This window comes from Gymnoscopelus microlampas (assembly GCF_963454915.1).
Source record: "Gymnoscopelus microlampas genome assembly, chromosome: 21".
Taxonomy (NCBI): domain Eukaryota; kingdom Metazoa; phylum Chordata; class Actinopteri; order Myctophiformes; family Myctophidae; genus Gymnoscopelus; species Gymnoscopelus microlampas.
The window spans coordinates 20315042-20329072 of NC_139958.1; the positions used below are offsets into that span (position 1 = coordinate 20315042).

The 14031-nt window shown below is 40.1% G+C and overlaps 2 protein-coding genes across 3 annotated transcripts; both read right to left on the reverse strand.

The window, feature by feature from the left end:
- Positions 1-276: 276 nt before the first annotated feature.
- LOC311037705 (ras GTPase-activating protein-binding protein 1-like) lies at positions 277-4175 on the reverse strand. Its single transcript, XM_084046961.1, has 5 exons — positions 3925-4175; positions 3262-3330; positions 2380-2505; positions 1061-1176; positions 277-819 (listed from the first exon to the last, which is right to left on the reverse strand). The coding sequence occupies exons 1-5, from the start codon at positions 3926-3928 to the stop codon at positions 664-666; spliced, it is 471 nt and encodes a 156-aa protein (XP_083903087.1). The 5' UTR covers positions 3929-4175; the 3' UTR covers positions 277-663.
- Positions 4176-5337: 1162 nt separating this feature from the next.
- Positions 5338-12935, reverse strand: LOC311037702 (uncharacterized protein). 2 transcript variants are annotated; one of them, XR_014599995.1, is made up of 11 exons: positions 12476-12935; positions 10732-10939; positions 10057-10165; positions 9557-9830; positions 9206-9460; positions 8855-9041; positions 8285-8533; positions 7497-7668; positions 7240-7397; positions 5786-6873; positions 5338-5741 (listed from the first exon to the last, which is right to left on the reverse strand). XR_014599995.1 is itself a non-coding variant. In XM_084046958.1 (10 exons), exons 1-10 carry the CDS (start codon positions 12785-12787, stop codon positions 6761-6763), a joined length of 2037 nt encoding a protein of 678 aa, XP_083903084.1. In that variant the 5' UTR covers positions 12788-12935; the 3' UTR covers positions 5338-6760. The 2 variants fall into 2 exon arrangements, 1 of the variants encoding a protein (XP_083903084.1); XM_084046958.1 differs by having other exon boundaries at positions 5338-6873.
- Positions 12936-14031: the final 1096 nt, after the last annotated feature.

The following is a 14031-nucleotide window of genomic DNA, read 5'->3' on the forward strand; positions in this document are numbered from 1 at the left end:
GGTGGCGCTATAAAAGGCAAATGTGAAAAATGCAGGGCAAAGGTTTTTCCTTGACCTATAGGGAGTGTGCATACAAAGTTTTACACAGATCGGTGCAATTATAGGTAAAAACACGAATCGGCCTGTTATAGCGCCACCATGAGGCTGATTTAAAAATGTTCAAATGGTAGTTCTTCCTCGGCCTAATGGGAATGTGCTTGCAAAATTTCTCGGAAAGTGCATGCTGTGTTCATGATTTGAGGCATTTTGTTCAAAACGGAGCACTCCTGCAAACTTTGGAAGACATTTTTAGCCAATCAGGATGGAATATGAGAAATCTGAAAGACCCGTTTCGTTTAATGACTGTAGAGATACTGTGTACCGATTTGTGGGATTTTTTGACAAAATCTGTAGGAGTACTGTCAAAAAATGTGTTTTGCACAAATCGGCCTCCTGGTGGCGCTATAACAGGCCCCTGTGAAAAATTTGGGGCAGAGGTTCTGCTCTGGTATCCAGGGACTGTGTGTGCACAGTTTGGCTGCGAGCAAGCCAACGGTGCCGGAGATTAGCTGTACACAGACAGATCGAATGACACACGGACACACGGACACACAGACGGACTGACAGGGGGTAAAACATACTCTCTCGCCATGCCTTTCGGCCTGGCGGAGACAATAAATCAGCTCAGATTGGAGGGGCTTCCAGAGCCGCCCAGTACCGCGGTCGTTCCCCTATCCTCTCTCTGGCACCCCTGGGCCGTATGACCCTCCTGTCTCCCTCCCTTGCAGAACGAGTCTTCTCCTCCACATAGAGATGCATATTACCACGGAACTTTATGGGCTGGAGGAGCGAAGTGAGGAGACATGTGAGGAGAGCATAGAAACACACAGCGCCCTAGCCTTTTCAATGTGTTTAGGTCTCAGTTCATACTATACTAGTAGAGCAGAAATGAGATTCATGGTTAACATTACAATTGCGTTTATTTTGCAAATAGTTGTGCAGCTCCAGTTGCAAGTTTGTCTAAAGAAGATGCATAAAAATGAAAACACGAAGACACATCCAACGTCTGTATTATTCTTACCCTGTTGCTGAGGATCTTCTGTACAGGTTCTGAGTCATCAAACACTATGAAGCCAAAGTTAGGCAGCTTCTGCGCACCACAACTGTTGATCCTGAGCTCCAGGACTGTGCCATACTCTGCAAAGTTACACGTCACATGCGGGGCATAAACAAATATTTAAGGTTTGTCCGCATGAATGTAATTAAATTAAATCAATGGCTCTTTCTGTGATATTAACTACTCTTAATGGGTCCAAAAAGCCTTGGAACACTTGCGCAATGCTTGTGAAACCCTCCCAGGAATCATATCAAGATTTATTATGGCCTTTTAAAAGATGCAAAAAGGAAACCACACGGTCTAAAGGGGGTGCAAGTAAAATGTATTTGTGAAAATAAGTGTTTAATAGCTCTATATTCCCATACCCATGGCTATAGAGGTCTCCCCGTTACTTGAAAATAAGTTATACTGATAACCAATCATTTGTAGGCCTATTTTGTTGTGAGTTGTATGGCTGGGGAACAATATCGTTTTTAGATCAGTAGACTAGCCCATCGGTTCTCAAAGTGGGGTCCGGGGACCCCCAGGGGTCCTTGGGAGGGTTCCAGGGGGTCCCCAGCAAAAATGTGATAATGTAGCATCAGAATAATGTTAACCTTTCATACTTTGGCTATTAAAAAATAGCAGATATACATGCTCATAGCGCGGCACCGAGTGCCGCACTATGAGCTTGTAGATCTGCTATTTTAGAAAAATCGTGAACATTTGTGCAAACCTTGGAATATAATATATTTTCAAGCGAACATTTGCAACTAAAATCTTTGCTTCTGGGGGTCCTTGACATGAAAAAGTTTGAGAACCACTGGGCAGTAGGCTGTGTTTGATGACTGAGGACAACTGCACACCACTCGCCCACACCGCAGCGATCACTGTACCCAACCTCCATATGCCATAGATTTATTATTTTTTGCAGAGCTACAATGATCTTATGTATGGCCTGTATGTAATTCAAATGAAGGAAATTCATCACCATTACTGAGAACTTTAATCCACTAGTTTAGGTGATTTTAGCAGGGTGGACTTCCTCCACTCCTGACATCACAATACTGCTCAACTGAATGTTAGGGGTGGGGCACATTTTGCAGTTCAAACACCTTTCTTACAATATTCATAAAACATAGATTGTTCATGAATGTCATAAACATAAGTGCAGTTTTTTTTCACATTATTTGAATATCCAGTATTTGAAAAACACCCTGTCTTTAAATGTCATTGTATTCTTACACCAACATAAGTATCTTTCTGTTCAGGACTAGGCAAAAAAAGCAAATAACTCTACTTACGTTCAAAGAACTCTTTGAGCTCAGCCATGTCCACATCATAATGGACATTTCCTACAAACAGTTGGTGGGCATCGGGGTACGTGATCACCCTTCGCACCTCTGCCTCTCCCTGCTCGCCTTCCCGCACTGAAACAGAGACCATGGATATTCAACCGAGCAACACAGGTACATATGTTCGTTTGTTTGTTTTATTTTCACTTACAAGAGAATTCAAAAATGTTACAAAGATTCAGTAAAAATGTGAAGCAGAATGCCTAAAAACCCTCCAGGGGCTTGAGAAGTGAGATTCTACAGGAATATTTGTACATTCATAGGATAACATTATGTGGAATATACACATCTATTACAAAGAAAACATGAATAGATATGTCATACTGTACAGATGAAGAAACAAAACAAAAACGATATGAATACAATATAAATACTGAGGACACCTAATCGAATAATTAAAAGCTGAGATGAATGTCTTGGATGTACACAACTCGTTTGTACATCCAAGAGCTCGTTTCTGAAGACGGTATATGGGCTCAAATTTGGTCTGATGAGTACTTGCCCAGACTATATTACAATAATTCATGTACGGATGAATCATAGAATAATATAACAGTGGCTACCTCAGAGCTTATCAAATGATGGGTTTTACGTAGGATACCAATACTCTTAGCGATTTTTGTGGATATAGCCATAATATGTGATTTCCAGGATAACGATTCATCAAGCATAATGCCAAGGAATCGTGTGGAACACAAATTAGTTGGGATGTTATCAATATCTATTTTAGATAATTTGTTAAAAATATGGTTTAAGGCCAAAACATATGAAGTTAGTTTTTTTTAATGTTGAGTGATAATTTATTGGACCGAAACCAAATGGATAGCTTACCAAGTTCTTCATTTATGACCTTTATAATGGTGTCAGGATCTTTATGAGAGTAGAGGACGCTCGTGTCATCTGCAAATAAAAAAAATTGGAACAGACATTTGGAAGGTCATTAATATATATAAAAAATAACAAAGGACCAAGAGTTGATCCTTGAGGGACTCTGCATTGCATATGAAGAAGAGCATTGAGAGATACCTCTTGAACCAGATAAGTGCATTGTTTTTTACTCTAATATGAGAGTTTCTGAAGAAGAATATGGTGAATGACCGTGTGAAATTCTTTGGATAAATCCCCCAAAAAGCAAGTTCTACCAGTATTTTCCTTTCTATCTCATGCTTTGTATTACTAGGTGTAGAAGTGCCATACTGTATGTTGAATGCATCTTTCTGAAGCCGTACTGGTGTGTGTATATACAATGTTGTACTTATCAAGATGTTCAATTAACCTATGATAAACAAGTTTTTCAAGTATTTTGGATATAGCAGGCAAAATGGAAATAGGTCAATAATGGTTGAAAATGGCTGGGTCATCTTCTTTATGAATAGGGATAATCTTGGCTATTTTTAGTTCATAACAAGGAACTATTAGGGAACTAGGGAAGGAAGTAGGTGGTCCGTGTGGAGGAAATTGGGACAGCTCTTGGGACAGTAAAGTAAATTTTACCCATGTACCTGGCCTGGGGCCCCCGTGTACAGTTGGAGGACCTCCAGGTCTCTGTTCTCTCTGTGTTGTTGACTGGGCCTCTGACTTCACCTCCACTCTGGCCTGAAATTACAAATCCTCATGTAAGATTTTTACGAGTCTTCCTTTTGATAAACTGAATGTGACAGGCTCGCCAGTTGGACGGACGACAGCAAAGGTTTCTTGATGACGTTATTTTTATTTGAAAAGAATCACATACTCTGCTTGCAATGCTGTGGTACTAGATCTCAAGATCCTGTAGCTACAAATTAATCAAAGGGGAGCTCAAATGGTGTTCTACCCAGACAATGGCTCCCCTTGAATGACTGTTGAGATGACTGATTTATCCTGTGCATCGATTAACTCAGGCCTGACTCAACTGCTTAAATCCAGCCATCCTCCTTCTCACACTGGAATTACAAAACCTCCAAGATTTTCACAATTCTCCCTTTAGATAAACTTGACAAAATAAAACAGAAGTGTATATATGTAGTATGTTTCTTAACTGCAACTGGGATGGGAAGTCAGATGAGTTTTAGCTGACATTCTTCTTCTTATATTTCAACTCAAAATTGCAACAATCATTTCTGGAAACTGATCAATAGAACACATTCTAGCTGAAACCACTGAGGACTTGCATACTGAATATAGATGGACAACTCATAATCTCAGGCATTACTATATACAAATATGCTTATACCAAATAGATGCTAAGTAGAACCAATCTGATGTACTGCTGATCCAAACAGGTCCATTATACATTCTCTGTAGCAGTGGTTCTCAACTGGTTTCAAAGACCAGAAAATTCAGGAACCAATATGTAAAATACCAACACTCCTAATAAAGATATTACGGTCATCCTTAATATGTGTGGAATGGATCAAGTGGTTGAGAATCAATGCAGCTTAGTAGATTTGGTTTTGTACTGAGCTGGCTGCTGTAAATACAATACCCCCTTTACCCGACTACAACATTCTGCTCATCAAAAGTCCAGTTTTTATGTTAATGTTCAAAATAAAACTGCATAAATATAAATAAGTATTGCTTTCAGTGACAGTTGTGCAAGTCAAGTCTTTTTATTTAATTTGGTTTAACAGCTGGTTCACATGTCTGTCAATGTTTTATCATTAAACATAACAGCAAAATAAATTCTTCCATTTTGCACTTTGTTCCATGTACCCGTCTAGCACCTCCGCGTAACCCGGCAAAGTGTCCAATTCGACCCTAAGAAGTCGAATTGGACACTTTCAGAGTTATGGGGTCCTTGAAGCTAAAACAGTACTGTGTATTGTAGTGTAATTTCCAGTGTGGACAGTACTGTAGCCCGGGTGCATTTCGCCTTTCCGACATGTCGCCTTTCCGACGTTAACGAAACCCTATACCTAACCCTAACCCTAACCGCACGAGGAAGCCACTAGTCGGAGTGGCGAGATGTCGGAATGGAAGGAGCACCCCCTGTAGCCCACATATAAATCCATACACACATAGTGTGTTGATGTTTAAAAGGTTGGATGAGGTAGACTAGGATAATACATATGGTGTATTTTGTGCTGTAGGTTCGGATTAGATACTGGGGAGCCCCCCACCAGCATGACCTTACAGCTTGGTCTTGAGCAGGGGTAGAGATCTCAACGCATCTGAAAATTAAGACCCCGCCCCAAAAAAAATCACATACATTTATGCCCGAAAAGGTGTCGTTATGTTCTTAATGTCCTCACGGCGCATCCAACAAGCTTTGAACTGAGCAGATTGGACCTTCCGTTCCAGAGATAATGACCAAAACATCTTGAAAACGTCCACTTTCGCAGATTGTCGAGCACCGATTTTCGATCGAGTTTTGGACATTGTCACCCGTTTTTCTTTAATAACACGGGCTAGGAAGGTCGAAAGGTGACAAACTAGACACCTGAGTAAAGTTCGCTTTGAGCTGCATCCAACACATCCACTGCCATTTCAGTCTGCTTTACCGTTAGGCCGCTAGGGGCAGTTGAAATTTATTTTTTAGGGGTAATAGATTTTTTTTTCTTCGCGGAACCCGAGGCTCGGTCCGACTAATTAGCATAGATTTTTGGGCCCAGCCCGAAAACGTCGAGTCGGGTATGGTCGAGTTCGGGCAGAATTTAAGAACTCTAAGCAGGGGTGCATGAATCCATGTGCCCTACAAAATACCCTCAATGTTTACAGGAAAAACCATGGGGCTCTTCAACATGTGAACGGCTATTAAGCTTAAGAAATAAAGATATTTGCATTCTTTGTTTTACTGTAGAACCTAATCATGTTCGTCCCGACACTGGCACATAATGTAGAGATGAACATGATGAAACAAAATACACTAAACAAATGACTTATCTCACAAAGTAACAAGTTTAGAAGATTGCACAACAAGGCACAAATGAGTGTGTGTGTGTGTTAGGGCTGGGCGATATGACATGATCTACAAGCTCACAATAAATTACGATGCGACACGCTGAGGTTGTAGATTGGCTATTTTAGATATTTCTGTACGCCACCACTGTACAAAAAAAGTATAATACAGGGTTAAGAGTCAAATCAGACTACTCAATATGTTGATTTGTTGATATACAAGAAAAAATATATATATAAAATATATAATTTTTTTTTTTTTTATTATTATTTTAAACCTTCCTTATTGGTTTGAAATATCAGTTTCATTGGTTAATTGCCCAACCCTAGTGTGCGTGTGACGTTTTTCTTTTCTCTAGATACAGCAGGTATGAGGCCCATGGGCCCCAGTAACAAAGGTTGTGGCTCGGTTTCGCCGCCAGTTTCCTGACAGCGAGGGTGACAGTGTTCATTTTCAGTCAACCTCAATGTCTGAGTAGAAGGGCACCTGGTCCAGCTCTGCTGTCAAGGCATGGCCGTTGGAGACGGCCTCCGTCAGGAGAGTTGTCAGCAGCTTCTCCACATATCCTGAGGGTGAAAAACAAAAATATGCTGTATACATTTTAGGGGGCCAAGCACTAAGTGTGTAGGCACTCTATTGTAATTGTTAATTTTATTATTACTATTATGACACTTTTTGCAGTTCTGCCAATGCCATAAATATCTTTTTATGAAACTCAATGCAGATAGGCCCTCCATTATTAATACATAAAAACAAAATGGCAGAGCAAGAGAGCTCATTTACGTCTGGGGTCTAACAGCCATGTTGCGCTCATTGCTTCTTGCAGCTGTATTTATCTATTATGTTCTATGTAATTGCTTTTTAGTATGTATGTATCAGTCAATATGGCATTTGTGGTACTGTAAGTGTAAGACAAATGTATATTACTGTACCATATGTGGGTTTTTTCTTGACCACGTGCACTCCATTCCAGTATTTTCCATTCTTGCTTTTGGGGAAGCAGATATTCTTCACCAGTTTTCCCTGTTGAGTCCTCACTTGCCGTGGTCTTTTTGCATTTTCGTTGAAATACAGCGCGGATAAGTAAAGCCTATAATAAAGGGCATTATTAACTTTTTGAGTAGCAATGTTCAATATGATTAATCACGTTTTATGCATAGTAATTGAATGAACAGTCTTAGTAAGTTACCTGGACATCATCCTACGATGGGAGAAGGCAACTTTTTTTGGTGCAAATTTCAATATTAGGCTATGGAAGCCGTCAATCGCCCAGGTTTGATGGTGAGGGCTGAGTTTTGCAACATCCTTCAGCAGACTTGCATTCCCCAAGATCTCCTCCAGCCTCGCTGATGCTTTTGATGCTGGGACAATAACGTATAACAAACATATAGGCACATAATTTAGTCAATTGTTTTCATAGTCCATAGCATACTAATGTTGTTGTCCTGAGGCCTGTTAATCTAAATGTAAGAACTAGAATGTTATGAACATTTATAATCTGTGTATTTTCTTCAATCACATCACTTACTGGTAATAATAATAATCTTCAATCACATCGCTTACTGGGAATAATAATCTTCAATCACATCGCTTACTGGTAATAATAACAATGAACTAAATAATACATAAGGAAAAGAGGTTGTATCAATAAAGGTAATTTTATGTATTAAGTAAGTGGAAAAGCAGACAATTCAAAAAGATGTCACATTACAAGCAAAAACCGTTTCCTGTTTCTTGTTCCGGGTCAGTTTCTCGTAGCTCCATTTGATTGGCTCAGCGGCAGATTGGAACTGGAAACACACAACACCTTCACGTGTGTTTCTGGTCCAAATCTGCTGCTGAGCCAATCAAATGGAGCTATGACAAACTGACTATGAGAAAAGTTCCCTTTTCCAGAATGCCACCTTCTGGAAAAGGGAACTACAGGCATGCACAGAGCCTATACCCAAGACACTGCACACAAAATAACAAACATACCACGGCTCAACCACTTGGAAGATTGCCTTTCAGTCAGTGGACCATGTAGACATCTAGGAAACAGGGTGTTGCTGTGGCTGTGGACATTCTGTACATGATTCAGCACAGAAACCCACTTAGCCACCATTTCTGGCCCAGATGAAGAGGTGGTGACCGCCCAAAACATGTGATTGATCAGACTCTTCTGCCAAGTCTTGATCTTCTCACAGCCTCGTTTCCTAGCCACAACGTCCAGTTTCTTGGAAACACCTGAGTAGCACAGATACAGAGCTGTAAAATATCATGCTAGTGAAACTGAATACAGGCAGTGGTGGAAAAAGTAAGTAAAAGCATCAATACTGCAATGTAGAAATACTCTGTTGCAAGTAAAAGTCCAGAATTCAAAATGTACTTGAGTAAAAGTGTAAAAGTATTAGCATCAAAATGTGCTTACCAAAAGTAAAAGTACTCATTATGCAGAATGTCCAATTTCACAAGTTTTCAAATGTATAAAAATATTTTGAAAATAACAGATTTACAAGCTCACAATGCGTCACATGGCGAAGCATTGTGATTGATCTTTGATCTTACTTTTAGTGACGTGCCACACACCATAACGGTGCTGCACCCCGGCCTGTTGCTCGCTCATGTATTTCTCCACTTGGACGTGACGATCGGTGATGAGGCTGTTGACCGTCACACCCTCACCATCAAGAAACGTTAGGCTCCTGTCGAGTCCTTCCTTCTGTATGTGGTTACTGTCATCAACCTCGTTAGACTTTGGGATAAAGAAAAAACAAAACACTCGTGTGTGTTATTTTTCCATCACAAAAAAAAAGCAAAAAAAATAAATCTATAATCATAACCATGGTGGTTTACCAGTCTAACCATAAAGGTAGAAAATACAGAATATTTATCATTTTATAAAATATTTCTCAATACCTGAACAAGTTGAATGTCGATTACTTTCATAGACTCCATGTCCATCATCGTGTAGGACCCGTACTTTGCACAGTGACCAGGACTACCTGCCCTCATGTCACCTCCCAAGGTGACCACCTCCTTGTGCTTCAGTTTCTCCAGTAGCTCAGCCTGGTGCTTCTTCCATGTCACATTGACGCAGGGGTCCATGTAAGAGCGCACATTCCTGTAATGCTCTTTCTTGGAAATGGACCTCACTTTCAGTGCATCAAGAAACTAAAATGGAAACATTTGAGTTAGAACAATCATGTTTTGAAATCGAGATAACTTTATTATAAAGATTTAAAGTAAATTGGTTACTGCCTCCCTCACCTTCTTCACGTGTGCGAATGAGGCCCCGGTGAACACAATTGCCCCCGACATATGCAGGTTCCCTGCTGGCTGGCTACCAACCAGAGGCTGGCTGTTCCATTTCCTGCTGAAATCACACCTGAAGCATTGCTGCGTGATGGAAAGATAGGTGCCTCTCACAAATTTCTTCACCTGGCATGTGTGTTTGCAGGAGGGACAATACTGGAAAAGTCCTAGCAAGCATTCTTCATAAACCAGGTACTTTGAGACATCTTTCACAGGTTTAGGGGGAGGTCTGTGGGGAAAGCAGCGTATGTCAAGATAAATGTTGCATGGCATTACACCTTCTGGCACACATTTATGCTTTTTCCTAAGTCAACTTTTTTGAGAGTTTGTGGAGTCATTCGTCACAAACTGTCTTCATTTAGGTGAAAATGACATGTATAGGCCTAAATGTACTGTAGGCTACTCATTGAAAGCTACTACCTACTAACTGTTGTATGTTGGGGTGTTAAACTTACGGGACAATGCTGGAATGATCTTCGAGGAAGCCATTAGTAGTATGTGTCGGTGTGGAATCATTAATGTAATCATCATCCAGTGGATTCGACCAGAAGCCTTCTGTCTCATCTGTGTCATTCAGAAAAACAACTCAATTCAATTCAATTTTATTAATTCAATTCAATTCAATTCCATTATATTAAAGTGTCAAATCACAACAAGTTGTCTCAAGACACTTTACATGTCTGAGTTGTAGATGTACAACTCAGGTGGTGGATGGCTGTCATTATTTTATGTAGGGGTGCAACTATTGATCTTCTTAGTAATTATTCTATTGGTTACATATTCGATTAATCAAGAAGGGAGTTTTTTGTTTTTGTGTTTCTTTTTCATATACACAAGAGAGAGAGAGTGTGTGTGTGTGTGTGTGTGTGTGTGTGTGTGTGTGTGTGTGTGTGTGTGTGTGTGTGTGTGTGTGTGTGTGTGTGTGTGTGTGTGTGTGTGTGTGTGTGTGTGTGTGTGTGTGTGTGTGTGTGTGTGTGTGTGTGTGTGTGTGTATATATATACACATATATCAAAGACATTTTTTTATAGTCAATTATATAGATTACATTGATTAACTGTTGCACCCCTACACATTGTCAAACTACATTGCATACACAAACAATGACAGGTGAGGTAAGATGATCACTCACCGTGTATTTTTCTAAACTTTAATGTTGACAGTTGTGTCCCTACTGTCCTTGTCCTTTTTGGCCAGAACAGTGCATTACACTGCACAGAAAAATTCTTTGACGCCATTTGTGAATAACATTGCACACCAGTATTACGTGTCCTCACTTCATCCGGTCGATAGTTGTACTGGCAGGAAAAGTCTTTCTTCGTACGTATGTCAGCAGCAACCTTCATAAAACACAAACAATCAATTATTATTTTGTTTTTGCTTTCATGTCCATGAGGCTGGGTGCTACGCTACTTGTTATGTCTTTACTTCTGATTGATTGAATACTTTATTAACAGTTTGCAAAAAGTACAGTGGTACGTACGATTATACAATGATGCTAAAAAGGACACAAAATGGCTTGTTTCCATTTTGGTCCTATGTATTCAATTCATCAAGACATTTAAAGGCATACAATAACATACAAGAAGTCATCAGCACTAGGAGCACTACTTACTTCATGTATTACAACGACACTGGAGATTTAAACATATTTCTAACCCAACGCTAGCATTTACATGTACCTCACAGGAGCTGTGTGACTGAGGTAAATGGCCTAATTAGACCTTGACAGCTACTGTCCATTTCAAGCACTGCTGACTACAACAGTGAGCCTACTTTTTCAACCACGTAGTTTCAAGGCAATGTAAATAAGGAATGGACAGATATTCTAATCTACACCATAAGGACTTGATATACTCCTGCAAAGTTCAGAGACAATGGGAGGCAACCTGGCGCCAGAAGTTTGTTGGAATACATTAAAGTAAATTATAGCCGAGTGGACACGCTTATAAATTAACAATATGTTTTAATGACTGTGGCCTTGTCAGTTCATGAAAATAAAGAAGACATATCACACCTTTTTCTGATATCTTGTTTTTCAATGTGCACAGACCAAGTTTCTGCAGTAAAAGGCTAACATACTGTAGGCTATGTATGGGGGGGTTTTCAGGTAGAAACTGCAGTTTCTATGCTGTTTCTACATTCTACATGAAGTTGGGGGAGGCTTTCAAGTAGGAACTGCTTGGAAGATGGGGAGCATTACAGGTAGGAAGAGGCCAAATGTCCAAAGGGCACTTTTTCCAGTTGAACTCACCACTTTAGCCCTATTTCAAAAATAGTGAAAATAGCCGATCTACAAGCTCACAATGCATCGCATTGACTGACCAACTGTCACTTGTAGTTGAGTAATATTTGACCAGGAATACAGGAGTGCTGACCAGTGACCACCACTCAGCCCACAGCATTACTACTAGTGCAATAAGTGCATTTCTGTCACTCATTCACATGTTAATGTTGTCGCAGGAGCCCCCCCCACCCCCCCTTACATTCCAGAGGTAGCAGAAACTCGGCACTGGCGGGAACATTTCCATGGTAACGCGAGCTCCACCAATCAGATACGTTGTTGCTACACTTTAGGATTGTGGGTAATGTAGTATGTTTTCCATTACATTGCAAATATAACATGTTCTCCTTAAACTTAATTTCTTATGTGGCTTGAACAAGGACATACACACACATGGCATTGTTTTACAACCTCATAGCTAGTAGTAAGTGAAAAAGTCTACATTGGATGGTTACCACATTATGTGGCTAATACTAAAATCCAGTCTATGAAGAATATCAATGGAATGTTTACTTCCTGGAGACTCACTGTTGAACTCTAAACAGTAAACAGTAAACAGTATAATAAAGACAACAGACAACAAGAAACTTACCGGTTGACTCCCAGGGGTCGATGATTGTGAATATACTGTTGGCACGGCATTAGACTTCAGGATATATTTGTCTGCAAAACCCATAGCTTTCTGCATAAAATTTGTAAAACAATCTGGAGTAAAGTGTTCACTACAGAGACGGGTCCTCTCGGTGATCAGAGTAGGGGAATCAATTCGATCTTTGAAGACAAAGTTGACCCATACACGTTTTAAAGCCGGTTCCTTTGGAAACTGGTGGTAAGATGTGCCTTCTGTTTGCTTGCAACCCAACAGAATGCAATTCTCAGAGGACTTCTCTTTGCTTTTGGACATCTTTCTCCGGTTACCACGATTTTGTTTCTCTGATTTCAAGTAAAAAAGCTCCCAATCAAAAGAATAGCTGTCCCAAGATGGCCTGTTGTTCCGAAAAAAAAGCTCAGGAAAGATATGCAGGGATGTGGTATGTGACTTCACTCCTCGTGGTTTGACTCAGAACTAAGCATGCTCTGTAGCAGCATAAATATAAACCAAAGACAATGGAAGATCAAGACTCCCAATCTTCTTCACATGACTTCTTGTATCTATGTGACGTTGGTGCCCACTGCCCGCCCCTTCAAGAGACCAGAAGCACACAACGGTCACGCTTGAGCTCATCAAATGGAGTGGGGAAATGAGCGGATGGGGGGCGGAGATGTAGAAACCACACCCACTGAAAATACTGTTTGTTTTTCGTACCAGTGGCGAGGCATGGGATTGGCCATCTTGGTAAATAAAAATATCTTTGCTGGCTATACTGTAAGATCCTGTGAGGTTTGGAGCGGATACGGAAACGATGTGCTGATACAATAGGCGGGCTCTAGACCGGTATTTTCATGGCCATGCTTCAAGAAAGAAAGAAATTCACCAAACTGGCAGTGGGTTGACCTTAGTCTGCCATTTGCTGCCCTCTTGTGGTGAGCATATGTGTTACCTGAGTATTTACAGAATGGTGTGTAGACTGTAGAGTGCTAGAGTGTAAATTGTGCAGTGCATGGTGTCATCCTCCTAGGGTTGTTTTAAGTAATATTTCATGAATGTAATTACTATGTCAGCATAGTAAACCGTAAAGCACCTTGTAGTGGAATATATATCATACTATAAAATTATATAAAATTAAGAAACCTCTGTCTGTTTTTATCTGTATTTATCTGTATTTTCTCCTCAGTGCAGGGCATTGACCATTGGGATATGAAGTGAGGAAGCCTATTTTTTTCCTATTATATCTCACTTTTTTATCATTTGTTAATAGGTATAAATATTTAGGAATTTAAGCTGCCTGTGTACATACTATAAATGTTAGGTTTATTTTCACAAAGCAGTCCTACTTTACGTTCACTAAAATGCATTGTACGGAACTTGCTGTCCAAAATGAGGCAAGCAAGATGAGCTTGTTTTCTCAAGCTCAAAACTGCTCAAACACAGTACATGGGAAGACATACAAGCCATAGGCTGTCACACCATTTACAAAGAATAGAAGACAAGAAGAGCAGAAAGCACCATGATTACACCCACTTTTGATTTGCCAAAGTGATTTTGGC

What these genes read in the sequence shown, in the direction of transcription:
- LOC311037705 (XM_084046961.1), bottom strand. An exon ending in GGTCATAAATGAAGAACTTG is followed by an intron (nt 2,506 to 3,261) that starts GTAAGCTATCCA and finishes TCTCTGTTTCAG; the next exon opens with TGCGGGAAGGCGAGCAGGGA. An exon ending in GCTCAAAGAGTTCTTTGAAC is followed by an intron (nt 1,177 to 2,379) that starts GTAAGTAGAGTT and finishes GTAACTTTGCAG; the next exon opens with AGTATGGCACAGTCCTGGAG.
- LOC311037702 (XM_084046958.1), bottom strand. Translation starts at nt 12,787, where the DNA reads ATGTCCAAAAGCAAAGAGAAGTCCTCTGAGAATTGCATTCTGTTGGGT. An exon ending in TTCCAAGTGGTTGAGCCGTG is followed by an intron (nt 7,669 to 8,284) that starts GTATGTTTGTTA and finishes TTATTGTCCCAG; the next exon opens with CATCAAAAGCATCAGCGAGG. An exon ending in CAAGAAAAAACCCACATATG is followed by an intron (nt 6,874 to 7,239) that starts GTACAGTAATAT and finishes TTTCACCCTCAG; the next exon opens with GATATGTGGAGAAGCTGCTG.